At 43.5% G+C, this 18,770-nt stretch overlaps 1 protein-coding gene across 2 annotated transcripts in view; it reads left to right on the top strand.

Annotated features, from left to right (window-relative positions):
- LOC119373335 (arylsulfatase I) overlaps window positions 1-18,357 on the top strand; it is a gene marked incomplete at its 5' end in the record, with an annotated part of 45,725 nt that extends 27,368 nt beyond the window's left edge. For both annotated transcript variants that reach the window (XM_037643362.1, XM_049420301.1), the window contains 4 exon segments: window positions 3,106-3,242; window positions 10,551-10,733; window positions 13,931-14,061; window positions 17,728-18,357. In XM_037643362.1, the coding sequence (XP_037499290.1) occupies window positions 3,106-3,242; window positions 10,551-10,733; window positions 13,931-14,061; window positions 17,728-17,981 (705 nt within the window).
- Between the last annotated feature and the right edge of the window lie 413 nt (window positions 18,358-18,770).

Below are 18,770 nucleotides of genomic sequence, written 5' to 3'. Positions count from 1 at the left end.
TGCTTTGAAAGCTTCCAGAACACTATTCACGGCTACATCCTTAGCATCAATAGCCAGGACTTTCATAAAATCAGGGAATCATCGACATATCTAAAATTTTTGCAGCACAAATCTTGTCAATAGACGCGTTCACTTTCTTGTCAAAATTTGATAAAAACAAATCACTTAAAATTGGCGCGATGCCTTAGTCAATACAAACACCGTCCCTTTGAATGAATGCATCGCCGTTTAAATCAGCAAGTGTAGATGATAGGCAAAATCTGAGCAATTCCAGAAAATTGTCAATGCAAATCCCCGAAATGTTCTGAAAGGCAACAGGACCGAAATTCTCTATGCGATCTCTAACCACTATCAATAGTTCATCCTGTGGAATAGAGTAGAATAGATCTACGTCTACCGAAAAGGCAAACACTCCTCCGTTTTTTCATTCTCTGACATATTACTGGATGACCGAGCTTGAACTAAGTGCAACAAATGGATCATCAGTATACAAAACAATGAGATGCTTTTTAAGGAACTTCGAAAGCTCACCCTGCCAACAGTCCTTTTCCGTCACGATCGACCTTAGTGGCATCCCTTCTTTTTGAGTCTTAGCGGAGAAGAAGAGGCTTAACTGGTCGTTTTTTGTCACTGATAGGCACTTTCTAAGTCTTCCAAGTCCTTGCACAACGCTAAGGCTTTATTCTTCAGCTGTGCTGAAGGGTATTTGGAAAGAACGAAATTCTTATCTACTGCTGCTCTTGCTTCTTTACAATATATTGAATTGGTTAGCACTACAAATCCGCCTTCCTTGTCCAAGGCGAGCAAGGCAAGGTCATTTGGTTTTAGGTATTGAACCGAATTCCTCAGCATATTTTCAGGCGCCCAATCATAGCGACACTTTGGGGGCCAGCAATCCACACCCTCCCATATACATGTATTCTGTTCGTCATCGCCAGCACGGCAAGCAATGCTCCCTAAATCGCCTATCAAAGATACTGGCGTCACATTAGGCTCATTGCTAAATTTTGTCCCGCATTTTAACACATCATGAACTTTGCGGGCCTAAATTTAGCAATGAGTCTGATGTCACGCCAGTATTTTTGATAGGCCTCGTATTCCGGCAGCGTCATTTGCTTTTCTGATAGTATGGTGCATTTGAGTGTGCACGATGGACGCCGTCAACGAAAACTTCAACAGACAGCATGGTTTCTTCTTTCATTTTTTTCTCTCCTGCTGATTTTAAGTGCAGCCCTGTGATTTAAAGTGCAACCTTGTGATTTAAAGAGCACCCCCCCCCCTTTTTTTGTCGTGCTCATCTAGCTAACCAGATCTAAACGCAGAGGCTACGAACCACCTAAAAAAACTTAATGCGGTACCGTGTGTCATCGCCGCGAATTCTTTCTCCAAAGGGTCCTTCAGGGAAGCGAAATGGGTTTACTGCAGATTACTTTACTTTTGCCTGTGTGTCAGGAGTATTAGACGCACTGGTGAGGGTGCTGCTTTAAAAGGTGTCACTTTATCAATAGACGGGCTTTCTCAAACATACACGGAATTTCGGGGCACTCAGACGGTCGGGATGCATTTTAGGGAGGAGCTCACCTCCTCATTTCAAGCAATACCCACGTGCGAAGATGCCTACCAGGCATTTATGGACCTCTAACGAGAAGTAATCTCGCCGACAGATTCAATTATACTACATTGTATCGGGATACCGGTATCATTTCTCTACATAAGACGCATTCACGTAAAGCATAGATAATTGCTCATACTATACTCATTAAAGAGGAAAGATTGAGTAGTTGTGGCGAGGCAACCTATGAAATCATGTAAAGTGAGCGAAACTCACTTATAGACGGCTTACTATAGTGAAGAATTAATTTTTGCGTAGGCACAGTCTCAGGTAGTCTATGGCGCCACCACGTATCATTAATAAAATATAATTTGGGATGAAGATGAGGTATATCAGCACAGAGGCTGTCACGCAGGGGCTCGAGCTAACGAACTATGCGCGGTGTATTGCACCACCAGCCACCAGCTCTACCCTAGCGTAATAACGCGGAAATACGACACAAGACAAGAGGGGACAACTACAAGCGCTAACTTTCAACTAAGCTTTTCTGCGAAACGAAGCAAGATGTATACAGACAGTGTTTAAAGTGTCTAAGAAAAATAGAATAAGCAAGCACGTGTTGAAACAGAGTTAACGTAGCGATTACAGTAATACTGACCACCGAATGCGTGAAACCACACCTTCCAAAAAAGTCCATTCTTATCACATAGTGAAACGGACGTCTTGCCCATGCAGGAACATTCCTCCCACCTCATCTGAGCCGCTGCTAGAATTATGCCGGTGCGGTCATCTTTCTGTCGGTACAAAGCTGCTGTGTAGGTAAATTCAGGAAGACAACCACCCTTATTGCAATGTAGTGGCTGAAAACGACCTTTCATGTATCGGACGTTATTTGAATCTTCACGAAGAAGGTCATTGAGGATCCTGCCAGCATGACCAACGTAGCAAGCACCCCACGACCGAAACATTCTGTAGACAACCCTGCGCACATAATCCATAAAACGGTTACGGACTTACGATGGTTATCCTTACACTCACCGTATTGTCTCACAACAAGGCTTCCGTTCTTAGCGAGGTGAGCTTATGCGGGGCCGAGAAAATAAATCACCAGAGTCCTAACTGATCCTCTGTCTATGCAACAGTTGGTGGTTGCACGGGATCAGGGGCGTAGCCAGAAATTTTTTTCGGGGAAGGGGGACGTTCAACTATACTTTATGTATGTTTGTGCGTGCGTTTGTATGCGTGCGTGTATATATAGGCAAGCGAAATTGAAAATTTTCGGGGGAGGGGAGTTGAACCCCCCCCAATCCCCCGCCCCCCCCCTTCTGGCTACGCACCTGCACGGGATGCACGTGGGTGTTGGTGTCGTTTTCTCGGCCCTGCATAAGCTCGCCTCGCTACGTTGGCGTAGTGCCTGCAACGTTGGCGCCTCAAAGAAACGTACAGACAGCCCATCAGTTCTTATAGCCGGTATCTGCAGGCATTGTCTGCAAATGAACCTGCTCCACGTAATTAAGAAACACATGTACACAAACATCTGTGATGCCTTACAGAATGGTGGACAAGTGCTCTACGGTGGAAGTAACTGGCCTCTACGAGGTAACAAGAACACGCTCTACGAAGGAGGAACGAGGGTTCCAGCAATAGTGGCCGGGCCTGTGCTCCAGAGTACCGGCTACACAAGCTCAAGGCATGTATACGTACTGAAAGCATGGTGTATGAGGTGATATTGCGAATATATTTTCACGGTTCTTCTCGTAACGTTCTTCTCGTTTGATGCTTTCTGACGGAACGAAGAAGTGCAGTTTAGTTAAGCAATGGCTTGAAAAGATGGATACAGCGATTTAAGAAGAGGAAAGAATAGAAGGCAATAGAAAAATAAGTGTAACACAATTCACTCAATGGCTTCAAAGTGAAGACAATGGAATATACCTACATCGCCTTTTAAGTCTACCTTAAACGATCACTTCAACCTTCTGCCATTCAACGTCCGCGTGACAACTTGCGTTATGACACTTTCTGCCCACCACGTGGCTTTGGGATACGCACTCCCATTCCCAGGATTTAGGGACATCTGTACGTGACTCCACCTAACGGCGCCTTGCCGTAACTTGATGGCAAGTAAGTGAAAATTTTGGTGCTGCTCCACATTGTTAACGCACGCGAAACAGTGAGGCTGGTGTTTTTCTCCGTCACCCTAGTGCTTTTCTGTGTTGCCATAGCGTTTCCTTTACCAATCCATTTTTTCCCATGTATTGCTATCGCCTTCCCATGTTTTGCTATTTACTTTCTGTCATTTCACAATTCCTCTGGTGTTGCGACGCCAAATCATCGCTAATAAATCGTAGCAGACCATGTAAATTGAAGTGCTTTTATTGAAAGGTACTTGAATGTGCTTCCCAGTGCCGATACCACGTCGTGTCGATATATTGCTTGAGAAACTCCAATAGAACCCGCCGACGTATCACGTATAGAGAGCCGCTTAAACGGCTTGCATATATTCCCGTTGTTTTTAATGCGAATCATTCCTTAGCGAACCCAAGGCAGTTCTGGTCATATCGGTGTTTTTATCTGCGTATCTATCTAATATATCTACCTATCTCTCTAGCCGACTACATCTGGGTGCTCTCGTGATCGCCTCCTTAACTTGGTGTAGACCAAAATTGACATTGGAGGGTAAGAGGATTTGACGAATATGACTGCCTGGCCATGACATGAGTAACGTGAAAAGCCTGCAGCGTACGTCGTCAGACCCTTTCCCCAAGACACGTGTGGCACATACCCGTTTACCATGGGCCGCGGTACACGGGTATGCGCTACAGGTGATTGACAGTTTACATCTATACCCAGGAACAGAGAGAACAGCATCGGTAATTTGAATACGAGAGCACTAAGAAAAACCGACATCGGCAGCGTTGACCCTACGAATTCAAAGCATAAATTTAGAAGCCCAACAAGTTTCGAACCCAAGAATTCTGCGTGGCAGTCAGGTATTAAATGCGAATCATTTCTTAGCGAACCTTTGGCACTTTGAGTGTTTATATCTATCTATCTATCTATCTATCTAGCTATCTATCTATCTATCTATCTATCTATCTATCTATCTATCTATTATCTATCCTATCTATCTATCTATCTATCTATCTATCTATCTATCTATCTATCTATCTATCTATCTATCTATCTATCTATCTATCTATCTATCTATCTATCTATCTATCTATCTATCTATCTATCTATCTATCTATCTATCTATCTATCTATCTATCTATCTATCTATCTATCTATCTAGATAAAAACTTTTAGAAAAAAAGCAATAAACCCTGCATATGTACAGTACTCATGGATTGAAATAGGACAATTTAGGGCTAGGTAACACACTTATTTTCGTTCCCACCGTCTTCAGTTCGGGTCATATCGGCGTAATTTCGACTCGACGAGATCACAGCCAACACAATCTTCAGAGACGAGATGCCTCGCGACATGCTGTGGTGATCTCGAGGAATTGCGCATACCAGTCGTTATACAAACAAAATTGATGTTGCATTTGAATCAGTGAGTACTGTGTACATCTACAACCCAGGCGCCATGTTAGGTTAACGTCAATTGCGGTTACAATGTTGGCTCCACTTTCATAGCAGTCTATGAAACATTACATTTGCATTCCTATCATTCAGCAAGGATTATTCAAGCGTTGCTCGACTCCGGAGGGATACGCTAACGAAAGTTACGTATGATATTCACATCATAGCATCGTAAAATGCCTACGTTTTGATAATACTGTCATATGCGCTCTAACATGAGGGCTGACGTTACGTCATACTATAAGTTTCCCTTTAATGTCCAGTGTTGTCGATGTGCCTGGTAAGCCGACGATTTACACACAACTAATGTATTTACGAAAACATGTCGATTCACCTTGTAACACTTGGCTCAAACAATAAATGCAGCATAGAACTACTCGCTGAGTGCTTCGCATGAAACCAATTCCCACATGGCGTGGGATCTGCCGAAATTTTTTAACCGGTGTGGCACTCCATGCAAATATGGAACAACCCCAAACTTATCGGTCACCCTCTGCCGCTCAATGACCTGCACACCACCATCCAATTCCATTTATAGCCAGCGCAAAATTGTACTAGTCACAGAGACAAGAACGTCATTGGAAACCGAGTTTCGCGGAGCCGGTTCATCTGTTTACTGAAGCTGCATTTTACCTGGTGGAAGCATGACCTAGTGACGGCCGCATTTAGTCAATTAGGGGATATACCACTAATTACAGCGATAATAACCACTATCACTTTTGCAGTTTCCTTCAACACATTCAAGACTGGTAAAGAGTAAAAGCCATGAATCGTTCATTTACACTCTTGTCGCTGCTTAGTTTTCATACTACGACTATCTCCAACATTTGTCTTCACAAGTGTATGCACAACTAGCATACACACACTGAAAGAAATAATGCGCATTGTATACACTTTTTTCTCCGGTTATACGGGTTGTGCAGACGGCCCTCTAGCACATTGTGCCAACGACGCCATAGGCGGCTCTCGGGCGTCCATACTTCCCATAGGGCCCGCCAAGCAAGCTGAAGTTGTAACGCGAATTCATTACTCGTCGCCCTGTCATCAACGCGCCAAGACTTTCGACCCCTCACGAGCCACTGACAAACATCTCGCATCTTGCCGCTGCCTGTGACGAGTGTCAGCTGCAAGGGCTACCACGTGCTTTGCGGCGAAGTGGCAACAAAAAGAAATGCAGGGCGCTTTCGGAGGACCAAATTCAAAAATTATTTCCTTCCTTAAAACAAAAATGATTTGATTAGACTTTCTTCATTACATAAACATGAAGTCTTCTAGCTAACGCTGCATGACGAGGATTTTTACTTGGAACGCATCAGAACGAAAAATACAGTCAAACATGCGACAAATCGCACATTTTCTCTAATTTCACAATTTTTTTCGGAAAGATTTGAAGTCTATTTTACCCCTAAACAATTTTTTACAAACTATTGTTCTTTTTTTTCTTCTTTTTGTAACATCTCTTTTCTATCATCTTTCACTCCCCCTTCCCCTTTCCCCAGCACAGGGTAGCCAGCCGGTCTGAGAACTGGCTAACCTCCCTGTCTTTCCGTTTTTCTTCTCCTCCTCCTCCTTTTTACTAAAATAAACTTTCCTGAAAATCCTACCATTACTAAGATTGGTTAGGAAGAGTTCCAGATAGCTCAAGAATAAATCACGAACTTTGAAGATTTTTGTAGTTTTTGAAGATACGTAGCTCGTACTGAAACACAAAAATTTCGGAATTAATGAATAGGACAACTAAACAGAACCTCTGCGATAGCGCAAGCGTGGTTTCGAAGCTCAACACACAAAAATAGGTTTTTTACACATTTTTCTATTAGGCACCATTTGACAAATACAAGCGAAATTCGAGGGGGCGCCAAGATTGCCAAGATTTTTTTCAAGCAAGAATGTTTTGCCACCATACTCTAAGTGGCACAGGAAAACGGCACAAATTTTATCAGAAAAACATATATATTATATATATATATATATATATATATATATATATATATATATATATATATATATATATATATATATATATATATATATATATATATATGATGTGTGTGTGTGTGTGTGTGTTAGTTTCTTAGTACGTAGACGAGACAGGCCTCAAGCATTTTTTGTTAGCCACGATATGCAGTCACCATGTGTTAAAACATGAGCGCGGAACAAAAACTGCATTCAAAATCAGAGTCCAGATTTCAGTCATTTTGGAAATCAGTATTCATACATTCCTCGAAAGCTAATGTCATATCCCCTTCAGAAATGACCCATATATGATTTACGGAAAAGGCCTTTCAAACGGCAACGTTAGTACAAACTCACCCACCTTCCCTGCTTTAACATCACTCTCCCAGCACTCGCGGGAGCCTAAATTTCGTGAGTACGGCGCGCTAGCTTAGGTGAGTTTGAGACCCCTGCCTTAACAAACGGGTTCAGGATACTTTATGCTTAATTGTGATAGTTATTAAGGTTACTGCCGGTGTCGTATTTCTGTACTTATTCACTGTGATTTTTCGATACCGAACAGCGTTCCTATTTTACTTAGATATACCTATATGTTTTCATTTTGTAGGCCTCCCTAAGTGCTTTTACTATTATTATTCACCAGGCAATCACAGCTATAAGTGACAAGTGGGAATAGCGGCTGTTGCCTGCGTTGCTTTGGACAACTATACAATATGTCTGAGACGTTTCTCGGCTGGGCATGTTCTCTCGTAGGAGTAATGTTGTTACAAATTTGCACGTTACTGAGTGTTTCGCTGACGAACTTTACGCTAGCAGATAAGTAGAATATGAAAAGTCACTGCAGTTTTACGTCGTCTATATATGCACGATGCATCACAAAAGATGTCACTACTGGCGTTGCTGCCGGTGTACACCTGCCCTGTGATCCAATATTGTGTAAAAGGTAGTACCTTTACACACAAGATAAAACTCCCCAATGGTATTTGGGCCATCGTTCGGAGGCTTCTTATTGAAGTTCTTGTAGTTAAATCGCCACGATAAGTGACAAGCAAAAATCGTTGCCAGTTCATTGCAGGAAGAGCTCTCATGTTATTCAGCTAAAGCAACCCCAATAAGTTGATTTCGAATAAAATAGAAGCACTCACAGAAAGAAATAAAAAACCTTTGAAATACTAACAGACATTTAATTCGAATGAAAAACATTTGGTCGCAGTTAAGACATTATTAAACAAACAATTCTGTGCATACACGCTTGCTGCTACATTATGTAGATCTATAGCAAATTTGCGAATATATCAAATGTCTGTTAAGATACATTTGGAAGGTATCGTATTGGATACAATAATTAAGTTAGTATCTGTATCTCAAATACTTGTTGCGTGATGCAACTTCAATGTATCTTTGCCCAGCCCTAGTGGTGGGGTATTCGTGCCAAAGGGTGGAAAGGTTGTAGGTGTTTCGCTGAATTATGGTTGCCTGACAGCAATATGCCTATTTGCCGATTATGCTGATTCCCCTGACAATGATAACTAGACGGTGATAAGCACTGTTAGAAATTCCTGGAAGAAAAGCTTAATTTTCACTGTTTTAGTTGTGCATGTACGATATCGCATGGTTTCAAGAGCCCCCTTTGAGACGTTCGTACCTGTTGGCTGGGGTGTATAAAACTGTGAATAAGGTATGGCTATTTATATTTTCTGTCTCTCGGCGACCGCAAGTTTCACTGAAGTATGTAAAATTTGAGATCGTTGAAGTTGAGACCTGCCACATTAAAATGCTGTGCCACTGCTTTCGGTAATTCCTTCACCGTGTCCCCGCGATGCCCGTTTAATATTATATTAACAGGCTGTCCTGTTTCGCCAATGTACTGTTTGTGACAATACGAGCATTCGATAATACAGATAACTTTCGAACTAGTGCAAGTGAAACTAGATTCTCTATGATGGACGTAATCACTCCCGGTTTTTAAAGAATAACTTCATTTTGAAGGTGTTTGCAGGTATTACACTTGGACGAGAATAAGGTGATATGTGGGCAGTAGAGTGAGGGTTTACTTTTGCATGCAATAGCATATCGTTAACTTCATATTATGGCGATGCACGACCCTTGGTCAGAGGCCGGAGTGCCGAATTGGCACGCCGGCCCCGGCTTTTTCCCCCACCACCCAAGTATACCCTACTTTCACAGTTGCACTTTCCTCCTCCTTTTTTTGTGTTGGGAGAGAGGGTACTAAGCATATACACGCACGCGCTAAGGAAAGTAGTAGCTGCCTTGAAGAAGACAAGTCCGCTTGTCGAAACGTCGGCTCCAGTGACACCCCGTGTTCACAAATTTCTCATCTCTCAATGCTTCCATCTTGCCCTGAACTTCTGCCCTTTTTGTATTTCTATGTTTATTTGGAACTTATGCTTTAACTTACTTCGCTTTACCGCTGACCCACACCTCTGTATGTCGAGGCGAATATTGTATACCTAATGTTGAATCGGTTGTAGAGCATCCCAAACTGTTTAAAGACGCGTCCAAAGCTTTGCTAACACGTGTAGATATAGCTGTGGACAATGTATAAACAACAGCTAACAGCCTGGGCAATGTCTTATTACAGGAAAGCTAGCCGTAAATTACAAAAGCAGTGCAGTAAGCAAAAGCGGCCTACCATGGAATGCAGAACGCATTGCAGAAGCATAATCTTTCTTGTTCCAAATTCTACAAGGGAGCAACCGACAATGAACTCAAGTGAAAAAACTCAGCCTTTCCTAGTACTCAAACTCAACAGAACGTTATTCGAGCGCGGGAAACAAGATATACATTTGACGAGGCAGCAGCTAGCAGTATGACACTCGAGAAAATGGTGAAAACTTTAACTTTAAATATTGAACTAAAGGGATAAAACGTCTTCGGTGCAATCAGGTGAGAGCCACTGGAAAAGAAACAAAGCCCTATAGCACATTTGATGCGTGCGTGAGGCATTGAACATTTAGGATTAGTAGTATGCAGCAAAGGTAAAGTGCAACTGATATTGCACAAAAATGCGAATTACGCTGCAAGGTAGCGTAGCGCTATTTGTTAGCTATTTATTTCGCTGCACCGCAGTGTAGGAGGATAGGTACGCCATTGTAGATGTAAGATGTACGATGGCGTACCAGATGCAGTAGGTTAACAATGCGAGAATGGTCCAGAGTGAATTGCAGAAATATTTTTTTCTCTCGGAAGTGTCATCCTGCAACTTTTATGTGTAGAAAGCTATTGTGTTGCAGCCAACAGCACGGTTTGTCGTAACGCACGAGACAGCGCGTGAGCGTCACAGATAACTGACCATCAATCACACTCTGGATTTTCGATTTTCGCGATTAATAGTACCAAGTGTAACGCATTTCGCTTGAATCGTATGCATGACACTTAACACGTAGGAATGTTCTTGTGTATGTTAGTTACACATCATTACGTCGATTTTTTTACAGTGTTATGCACGCCGTCGACTGGTTTCCGACGCTTCTTAGTGCGACCGGTGTGAAAAGCACTTGGGCGGATATTGACGGCGTCGACCATTGGCCAATAATCAGAGACGGAACTGGGGATGCGCCAAGATCGGGTTTTATCTACAACTTAGACCGCAGGGAAAAAAAGCTAGTCGGTGCAATCAGGTGAGAGTCATTCGAAAAGAGCGCAATGCGCTAGAACACAAGTTAATCAATTACTTAAAGTACACACACAAGGACTGTTCGCAAGGAAGCTTTCACTACCGCTGCTAATCGAGTGCACATGTATTGCAACTATTTACTGCGGGGTTCAAAAGTTTGCAGGCCGCTATTTCATGTATTCTAGGGCAGCGTGGCCTGGGAACTTTCGACCACCCCTGAACATGACCAGGAACCATCCTGTTACCACCACCAATGAGCTCTTATGAAACACTCACGCACTCTAAAAAATTACTTACACTCACTGAGAAATAGCACTGCATCGGTTCGCACAGGACATGTAAATTAGATGACCAACGCTAAGGTGAGCTGCTACATTTCTTCACGTGCTGATATTGCTAAGAGGGGTCATGCTCTGTGACCAGGAAAAGGGATATGAAAAAATACGAGAAGCCTATGAGACAAGCGGAATCAGACACTAATCCTGGCAAAGCACAAAGACTTATTACGCTATTCAGACAGCTAGGTTTATAGCGTCGCCAAAATGGTACCACCGTTTCGACCCAGAGAAGAATCGCATGAAGTCTTCATACGATTTGCCTTCGCTGACAATAACTGGGAAATTGCAAAAAAAAGATGGTTGATCCCTCTATCGTAGGAATCGGAATAACACGAAAGTAAAGCGTGCCCTTCCAGAAGTAACTGAATGTTTACTGTACATTGATATAACAGAGTTTGCACAATGTATATTGATGTCTGGCAGCTATAGCACCGTTTAACGTTTTGCACCCACTTTGATGATTGGTGGTACATCTCCATCCTGACGACTAACGTGTATGTTAAATGATTGAACAAACCCTTGTGGTAGCTGTAGTAGTTAACGATGAAAGCGTAATCAGAGAACGAGGTGTGATAGCCAGAAGAGCGTCGCATATTGGACGCAGAACTTTGTCGCCATCCCGCGGCATGTTAAAAATTGGGGGACCCTTAAGCTTCGCCTTTAAGAGTTGAACGCAATAGCGAAATCCGGCCCCTAGTGCGCACTTCAACCACTAAGTGCATACTTATTAATGTGTATTGTTACACACATACACGCACACAGACACACACGCGCGCGCGCGCGCGCGAATGGTACAGGTTTTTGCTCTAAAGCAAGAGTCGCATGGCCTCCAAGATACACGCCGCGCGCTCGCCATCTCGGAAGCCATAAAGAGTCTCACAATGCCTCACAGATGGCAGCACATTATCTAGCGTTTGCTGTTTGCTTGATCGACGTCTCCTCTGGAAAGCCGGCGTTGGCTTGATATGTTTACCACTAGATGGACGTAGTTGTCCATTTTTAGAGCTGTTTGAAAGTTCGTGTGTGTTTTTAGCGGTGATGGCTGCACTATCCCGGCCTTTTTCGACGTAGTTTGATGGCCTCCCAAATGCGCCTACAAATCGCCGAATGTGCTCGTTTTCGTCGTGACACCTGTCGATCAAAATGCGTTAGGGAGACTCCTTCCACTACATGGCATTTATGTAGTATTTTTTCCGAAGCAGCTGCAAGTAACATCGTGGCTGTGTGGTAGGACACCTGCTTGCCACGCGAACGGCCCGGGTTCGATCCTCAATGAGACCGAAATTTTTATTCTTTATTTTATTTGCTTCTTTATCGATTTTTCGCTCACAACCAACGGTGCCGACATCGACGCCGACGGCGGAATTTCTGCGACACGAGCTCTCTAACGCTATCGCGTTTAAATGTGATTGAACACCACGGCTGGACTAGAAGGAAACGCAAAGCGCGTCGGGCCGCACGGTAGCCCGGCCGCGATTTCTCTCTGGGCGAGCGCGTGAGCGGGCAACGCGGTGTTACAGCCAGGTGAGGCAGGCGCGCGTCGCAGAGCTATTTTTGGTTTCGATTAGCGTAATGCTATGAGTAAGGCCGACGCTCTTACGACGCTTGGGCTAAGATCGCCCCCTCGCGGTGCGTTAGGACATTGACAATATTGAACTTCTATGGATAACGCGCCGAATGGGACGGACGTGTAACGCGTTGCAGGTGCTAATCGCAGAGGCCACAGTAATGACGAATTACTTTACTTTACCGCTTCCAGAGGGCAACACCACCCTGCCGACCGGGAGAGTGGTAGATATAAAAGGCGCGTTTGTAAAGCCTGTAGAGTCTGTGACCGTGGCGCAGTGGATAGCGTGCCCGGCATCTGTCGTTGCGGACCGAGCGCTCGTGGGTTCGATACCCGTTGATTGAACTTCACTGACGTATTTCCGTGACGGAAATACGTCAGTGAAGTCTTGGTGGACCCCGGCATAAAACACTTTTGTGTTGAAAAAAAAAGTTGCTTTGAGGTGTCGCCACACCTTTCTGCCTATATTATACGCAAATTATTATACAAGAGATGCGAAATGAAAGGTGACATAGAATTAGAGAGATCCACTATCCTAATAAGTAATTCGAAAAATAAGGATAGACCTAATCAGTCTAAACTATTCACAAGTCTTTTAAACAAAGTAACTGTGAAAGCCCCTATAAGGCACGCCAGCAAAGTTTTCTGCGTATGAAACCATAATTGTGCTTTATTTGACAGACTTGTATTGTTCTTGAGCTCTTGCTCGCAATAAGAATTGCGTAGTTTTGTGTATGGGTCGTGCGGCGCGCGCACCTTTTGTTGTATCTTTTACGTCCGCGTACATAGAAAATGCGACTAGGTCATCTCTCTATGCATGGCTAGAAAATTGTCGTATCACATACTCATCGCACAAACGCGCGAAGAATGCTTGCTCTACGCAAATATCGCTACAGTTTTCATCCTGTACACTAACACAACGTGCTTGAAATTTATTCGTCTTACAATTTGCCGTTGATTTCGTTCATGCATGTGTAAAATAAGTATATCCTCGCTCATTTTCCGATCTTGCCGGTTATGAGAAGCGTTCTCTGTATTTTATTATGACATAAAGCAGAGGGAAATGTTAAAAACGAGGAGGCAAATATAGGCATGAGCAGAAAGTTGGACATATAGTAAAGTAGCCAGTAAAACAGGAGTCTTAATTCAAAAATCGCAACAAAGAAAAAGCGTAGTAATAGCTCTGCTTAGCAGCGCCGTCGTTTTTATGGTGGTTACGTTATTCTTTTGTAATCGAGTAAAGTTCTACCACCTGTACTTAAAATAGCGTAGTAAATTAAATACTTCTTGTTTCAGAGACGGAGACCTGAAGTTAATTATGAGACCGTCGAAGACCTTTGGCAAGTGGTACGCAGAGTCGGAGGAAGAGACGGAGAGCGCGGAATCGGTCGACAATTCGCAGATATCGGTTCTCTACAATATCACTGGTAAGCAAGCGTTCTGGATAATAGCAGTAAAATGTAAGGTACTATTGTAAAAGCTGCCTTTAAAGCTCCGATCAGTTAAGTCTACAAGTGCCAGTTGAAACAGAGCTACCCCGTAAATAAATCAACGCACTGTTGAGAGGATGCAAGTATTCCAAGTACAAGCCACAAAGCATGGCTGTTTTTGCGCAAGGAAATAACGAGGGAAGGGGTTCCCCCTTCCCTCGTTATTTCCTTGCGCAGAAACAGCCTTACTTTTGTGGCTTGTACTTGAACATGAACCGACTAGCACCGCAACGTGTATTTCTAGACAGCATGTCATGCCATGTACCTTCCACGTTTTTGTAAGCAGTTGCGCATTCTGGCATTAAGTGTGCTGTTCACTTGCAGAACAATGGCGCAAGTTCATTTCATATAGATGACGTAACAGGAGGATAACTATCGAGCCTGCAAACTTTATAGGGAGATGTAAGGCGTGTCGTACACGGTTTTTATGAACATGGAACGGTAGGAAGCACGAAGACTAGTGAGGTAACCAACAATAAATATCGAGCTAATCGTTACTTAGGCAACGTTAATTCCTTTATTTAAATGCACATTTCCCCTTAAGGCTCAATGCCAGCTATATTAGTATGTATTATATGTGCGATGTAAGGCATGGGTTGTGTGTGAATTGAGGGAGTGTTTTTGGGAATCTGTTATTGTGCATGCAATGGTCTTGGATAGTTGCGGCACTGCAGCGGAGGCCAGCTTGCACTAGGAGACGGGCACATTGAAGTTGCAAACCTGGACTTTTCCATATTAGGCGGCAAGAACCTTGCCCCCGATCACCGGAACAGTATAGAACGGACACGTAGAACCCTTAAGTGGCGCCAGTTCGAAGTCGACATTATAGCCAGTGAAGGCGCCAATACTGCATCCTCTCCAGCCTATTAAGGTAAAGGTGGAGGGAGCAGGCTCACCATGAGATCACATCGTGAGCACTGTTCTTGCGCACTGGTATTATGCCTGCCTTCTTATGTACTGGTAGTATGTAAGCGTTCTTTCAACACTCACTCCTAAAATTGAAGCCGCAAGGCATTGTCTATATAGGTCACAAGCATCAAAATTGTCCAATTCCAGTTATCGTTGATCAACTGCACTGTTAAACGATTTCACCGGCCACTTTCCTGCGGGGAATGTTTTGAAGGGTCGTTCTAACCACATAAATTGTATGGCAGAACTATGAACTGAAAAAGTGAGGATATAAGAAATTTGCCATGTTAACAATATAATTTAAATTGCTAGGAACATCATCATGCTTGTCTTTCACGGCACGCATTTTGGTCCTTTCAGCACAGTTTCCAAATGGCAGTTTTTATGTTGCCGTATTTTTCACTGCTGCATCTACATATTTTATGCTGTAATTCAGTTTAAAACTGATATTTCTTTTATTGATCAGTGTAGACAGTTCTGAAAATTTTATTTTATTTCTTGAGCTGGGGCGGAGACAGTACCCTCCACCACACAGAAAATTAAGCAGACCACAGGCTCTGACACTCAGGCTACTTCAAGTCGGGGCGTACCCTAACCCCGCGCTATTGCACAAGATCTATCCTGAAATACAGCCAACTAATGCATGTTCATTATGCGCAGATATCGCTAATCTCGAACATATGCTCTGGCGGTGCCCCGCGTTACACGGCGGCGAAGTCATCACGCCGTCAAAATGGGAAGAAGCTATTACAAGCTCCGGACTCGAAGCACAACTATGGGCAGTCCAACGGGCCCGCGACGCAGCAGAGAGACTTGGTCTTTCTGTTCCGACGTGGGAGCGGCCCGCAACGTGCTAGGGCGCGTTCCGAGGGACCGAAATAAAGTTTATTCATCCATCCATCTTGAGCTATCACTTCCACCTCTTCTCGTTTCTTTCATTAATCGTTTGTAGATGGGAAGAGGTTGCCTACATCTCGTCTGAGTGCTTTTCCTCTAACTTCGATAGCTGCGTGAGAAATGACTTTGGCTTTGATTTCGTTCATTTCTTCTATCCCGTGATCATAATGTTCTAAAGCATTGCTTTTGTTCACAAGGACAACACAGAATTCATCTGTTTTTTTCCCGGCGACATGTAGAATAGTCTGTTTTTCCGTGCTCAATTTTGCTGTTCGTCGCTTCTGGATGAGAGCACTCCTAGCCCTGACTAGTTAACCAGTGATAAGTACTCTTTACATTGTCTGTCGCTTCATTGTCTCGCACTACGATACGGCCCCTTCACAGTACAATATCTGTTTCGTTTTCTTGTTTCTCCATTAGCGCTTCCCATAGTTCACATCCCATTTCGGTGCATTCGGATGGAGGTGTGGTCCTTATAAACAGTCAACTTCTTTCGGTGAATTCAACGTACATATGACATCTGATATTCTTAGCTTCACTGCCATACATGCCGATTGCTTAATATCCTTGCTGCCTTCTTCCTACTTTCGCATTGAAGCCACACATGCCTATCGCGTACTAGGTTCGCGCCTCGCATTTAGCCAATATATCATCCTCACATAACTGTTCTTTCCTCGTTGTTACAGCTGGATGTAGGAGTGTACCCCTGCACTACTTTGAACTTATACCACCTATTAGTTACATTGTGTAATAGCAATATCAAAGGTGTACTATTCCTTAATTTATGTTGCCAGATTAATTTATGTTGCCAGCGTAACGTGCAATGTCTTTGCAAGTCGGAAACGCCTTGCCATACTACATCTACCCAGAGAGCTTTACGTAGCACAGAACATGATCATTATTCAGTACAGTATGCGCGTCCCAATTTTAAACTCGCTATGTCAAATAATATGCCAGCTAACACTTTCTAGTTATTTGAGTAGCTGCGCTACTCTATATTCGTGTGACAAGGTCCTTGCGTCGAACGTTGGCAGGTTCAGCTTACAGTGGCGGCCTGTCCGAATACAATCATTCTTAGCACTTATTTCTTAACCGGCGTGTATGGAAGATGTTCCGCCGCTTCTCGGATGTGAAAGCCAGGGTTTATGGTGAGCGTCATTGGGGAGGTGGCAGCTAAATATTGCACCAGGAAGGCGTGTTTTTTCTTAAGCGAGGGAGTATTTTGTGGAAGTTCAGCGGAACTTCATAGTTTGGTAGAATCTCGACTAGTGCAGAGTCATTCGACCGTGGCGATGTTAGCCCACTTCAGGCGCCACTTTAAGCGCGCTCTTTATGGAGCTTGGGTCAAGATTTAGATATCATAAAATAATCAAGAATGCCAATGTCGCGTTAACCGAATCGGTTGGGTCGAGAGGTAGCAAACGTTTAACACAACACGCTATAAAGATAATTTATGTTCTGTTGCACATTTCTCGTTGATCGTTGTTTTATACGCCTGCTTCTGTGCCGTACTTTGAAATACTAGAACTATGTTTAGTAATTGTAGCTCCGAAAAATCGTTGTTTATGCAGATCAGAACGTGACTTCCCCAACCCCAGTCTAATTTTCATAAAATCCTACTCATTAAAGTACCGTTGTACAATCGTATCCCACCAGGCATCCGCTTCTTTACAAACACTGGTAATACCTACAGCGCCACTTTCAGAACGTGGAGTATATTTATATATTATAGGGAAGCTGAACTCACATTCTTGCAATTTTGCAGATTTCTTCATAATTTATTGTCGTTGAATGCAGCTGACCCCTACGAGAAGGACGACTTATTCACGAAGTTGAGGAGCGAGGCCAGGCGTCTAAGTAACACGCTGAGGGACCAGGCCCACTTGATGGTGCCTTCACCTAGCCTGGAAGATGAAGCCGAAGGCTATCCAAGCAAGCTGGATCCGGCGGGAGCGTATGGTCCTGGTTGGTGCAAAGCTCCCACGTGGAAGCAATCAGAACCAGAAGAACCAGTGTTGAATGATGAAGAATACATGGCGGATTATTATTAGAAATATTCAATTACTTCTATATAGATACTACGGTGCACTGGATAGCGTATTGTGCCGTCCGACCTGCAAACAAAAAAGGGCGTAACCTGGTCGCAGATGCGTCGACACAAGCAAAAAAGCGCTGCGGTCGACTGGTCTGCGTAGCACGCATGATTTCAATATGCAGGACCAAGCCCTCCCAATTTGTTGAAAAAAATGTTACTACAGCTCATTCGCTACTAAAATGAGAGGTAAAAATATAAATAACATGAACTTCTAAGATACGTGACAGCAATAAATGATAGTGATGATGACATAAATAAATAAATATTTCATCAATGGCTCACACCCCCACCCGGGGGATTGGGCACTGCCCAAGCTGCGCGGGCCCTAAGCTTGTTCGTTTCTTATATCACTGATGAGTCTGCCATGTATATACAAAGTGACTATTTTGATTGCAGAACGCAAACAAACGCTCCACTGTGTCGTTCAGCCGTTCTCCCGAAAGAGATGCAGAAGATAGCGCCATTTCCACCTGCTTCAAGAACCACTTTTCCTTTCTCCTCGCCTCATTCCAAACATATGCATGGGGGCTTTTTTATCGCTGTGCAGTTAAAGCCGATTTAACGAATTGATGGCTATGCTCGGCCTATAGTGTGAGATTATGAAGTTTCTAAACTCGAGAAAGGAAATTTGCGGTACATCGATGTATACAATTGTAACGTAGAGACTCCAGATAGCTACCGCGGAATCGTATTTGACGCTGAGGCAAAAACCAGTAAAAAAAACGCCGGACAAGGGGAAGAAGTG

Source organism: Rhipicephalus sanguineus, chromosome 11, assembly GCF_013339695.2.
Source record: "Rhipicephalus sanguineus isolate Rsan-2018 chromosome 11, BIME_Rsan_1.4, whole genome shotgun sequence".
NCBI lineage: Eukaryota > Metazoa > Arthropoda > Arachnida > Ixodida > Ixodidae > Rhipicephalus > Rhipicephalus sanguineus.
This window is presented reverse-complemented; position numbering and strand designations above follow the sequence as displayed.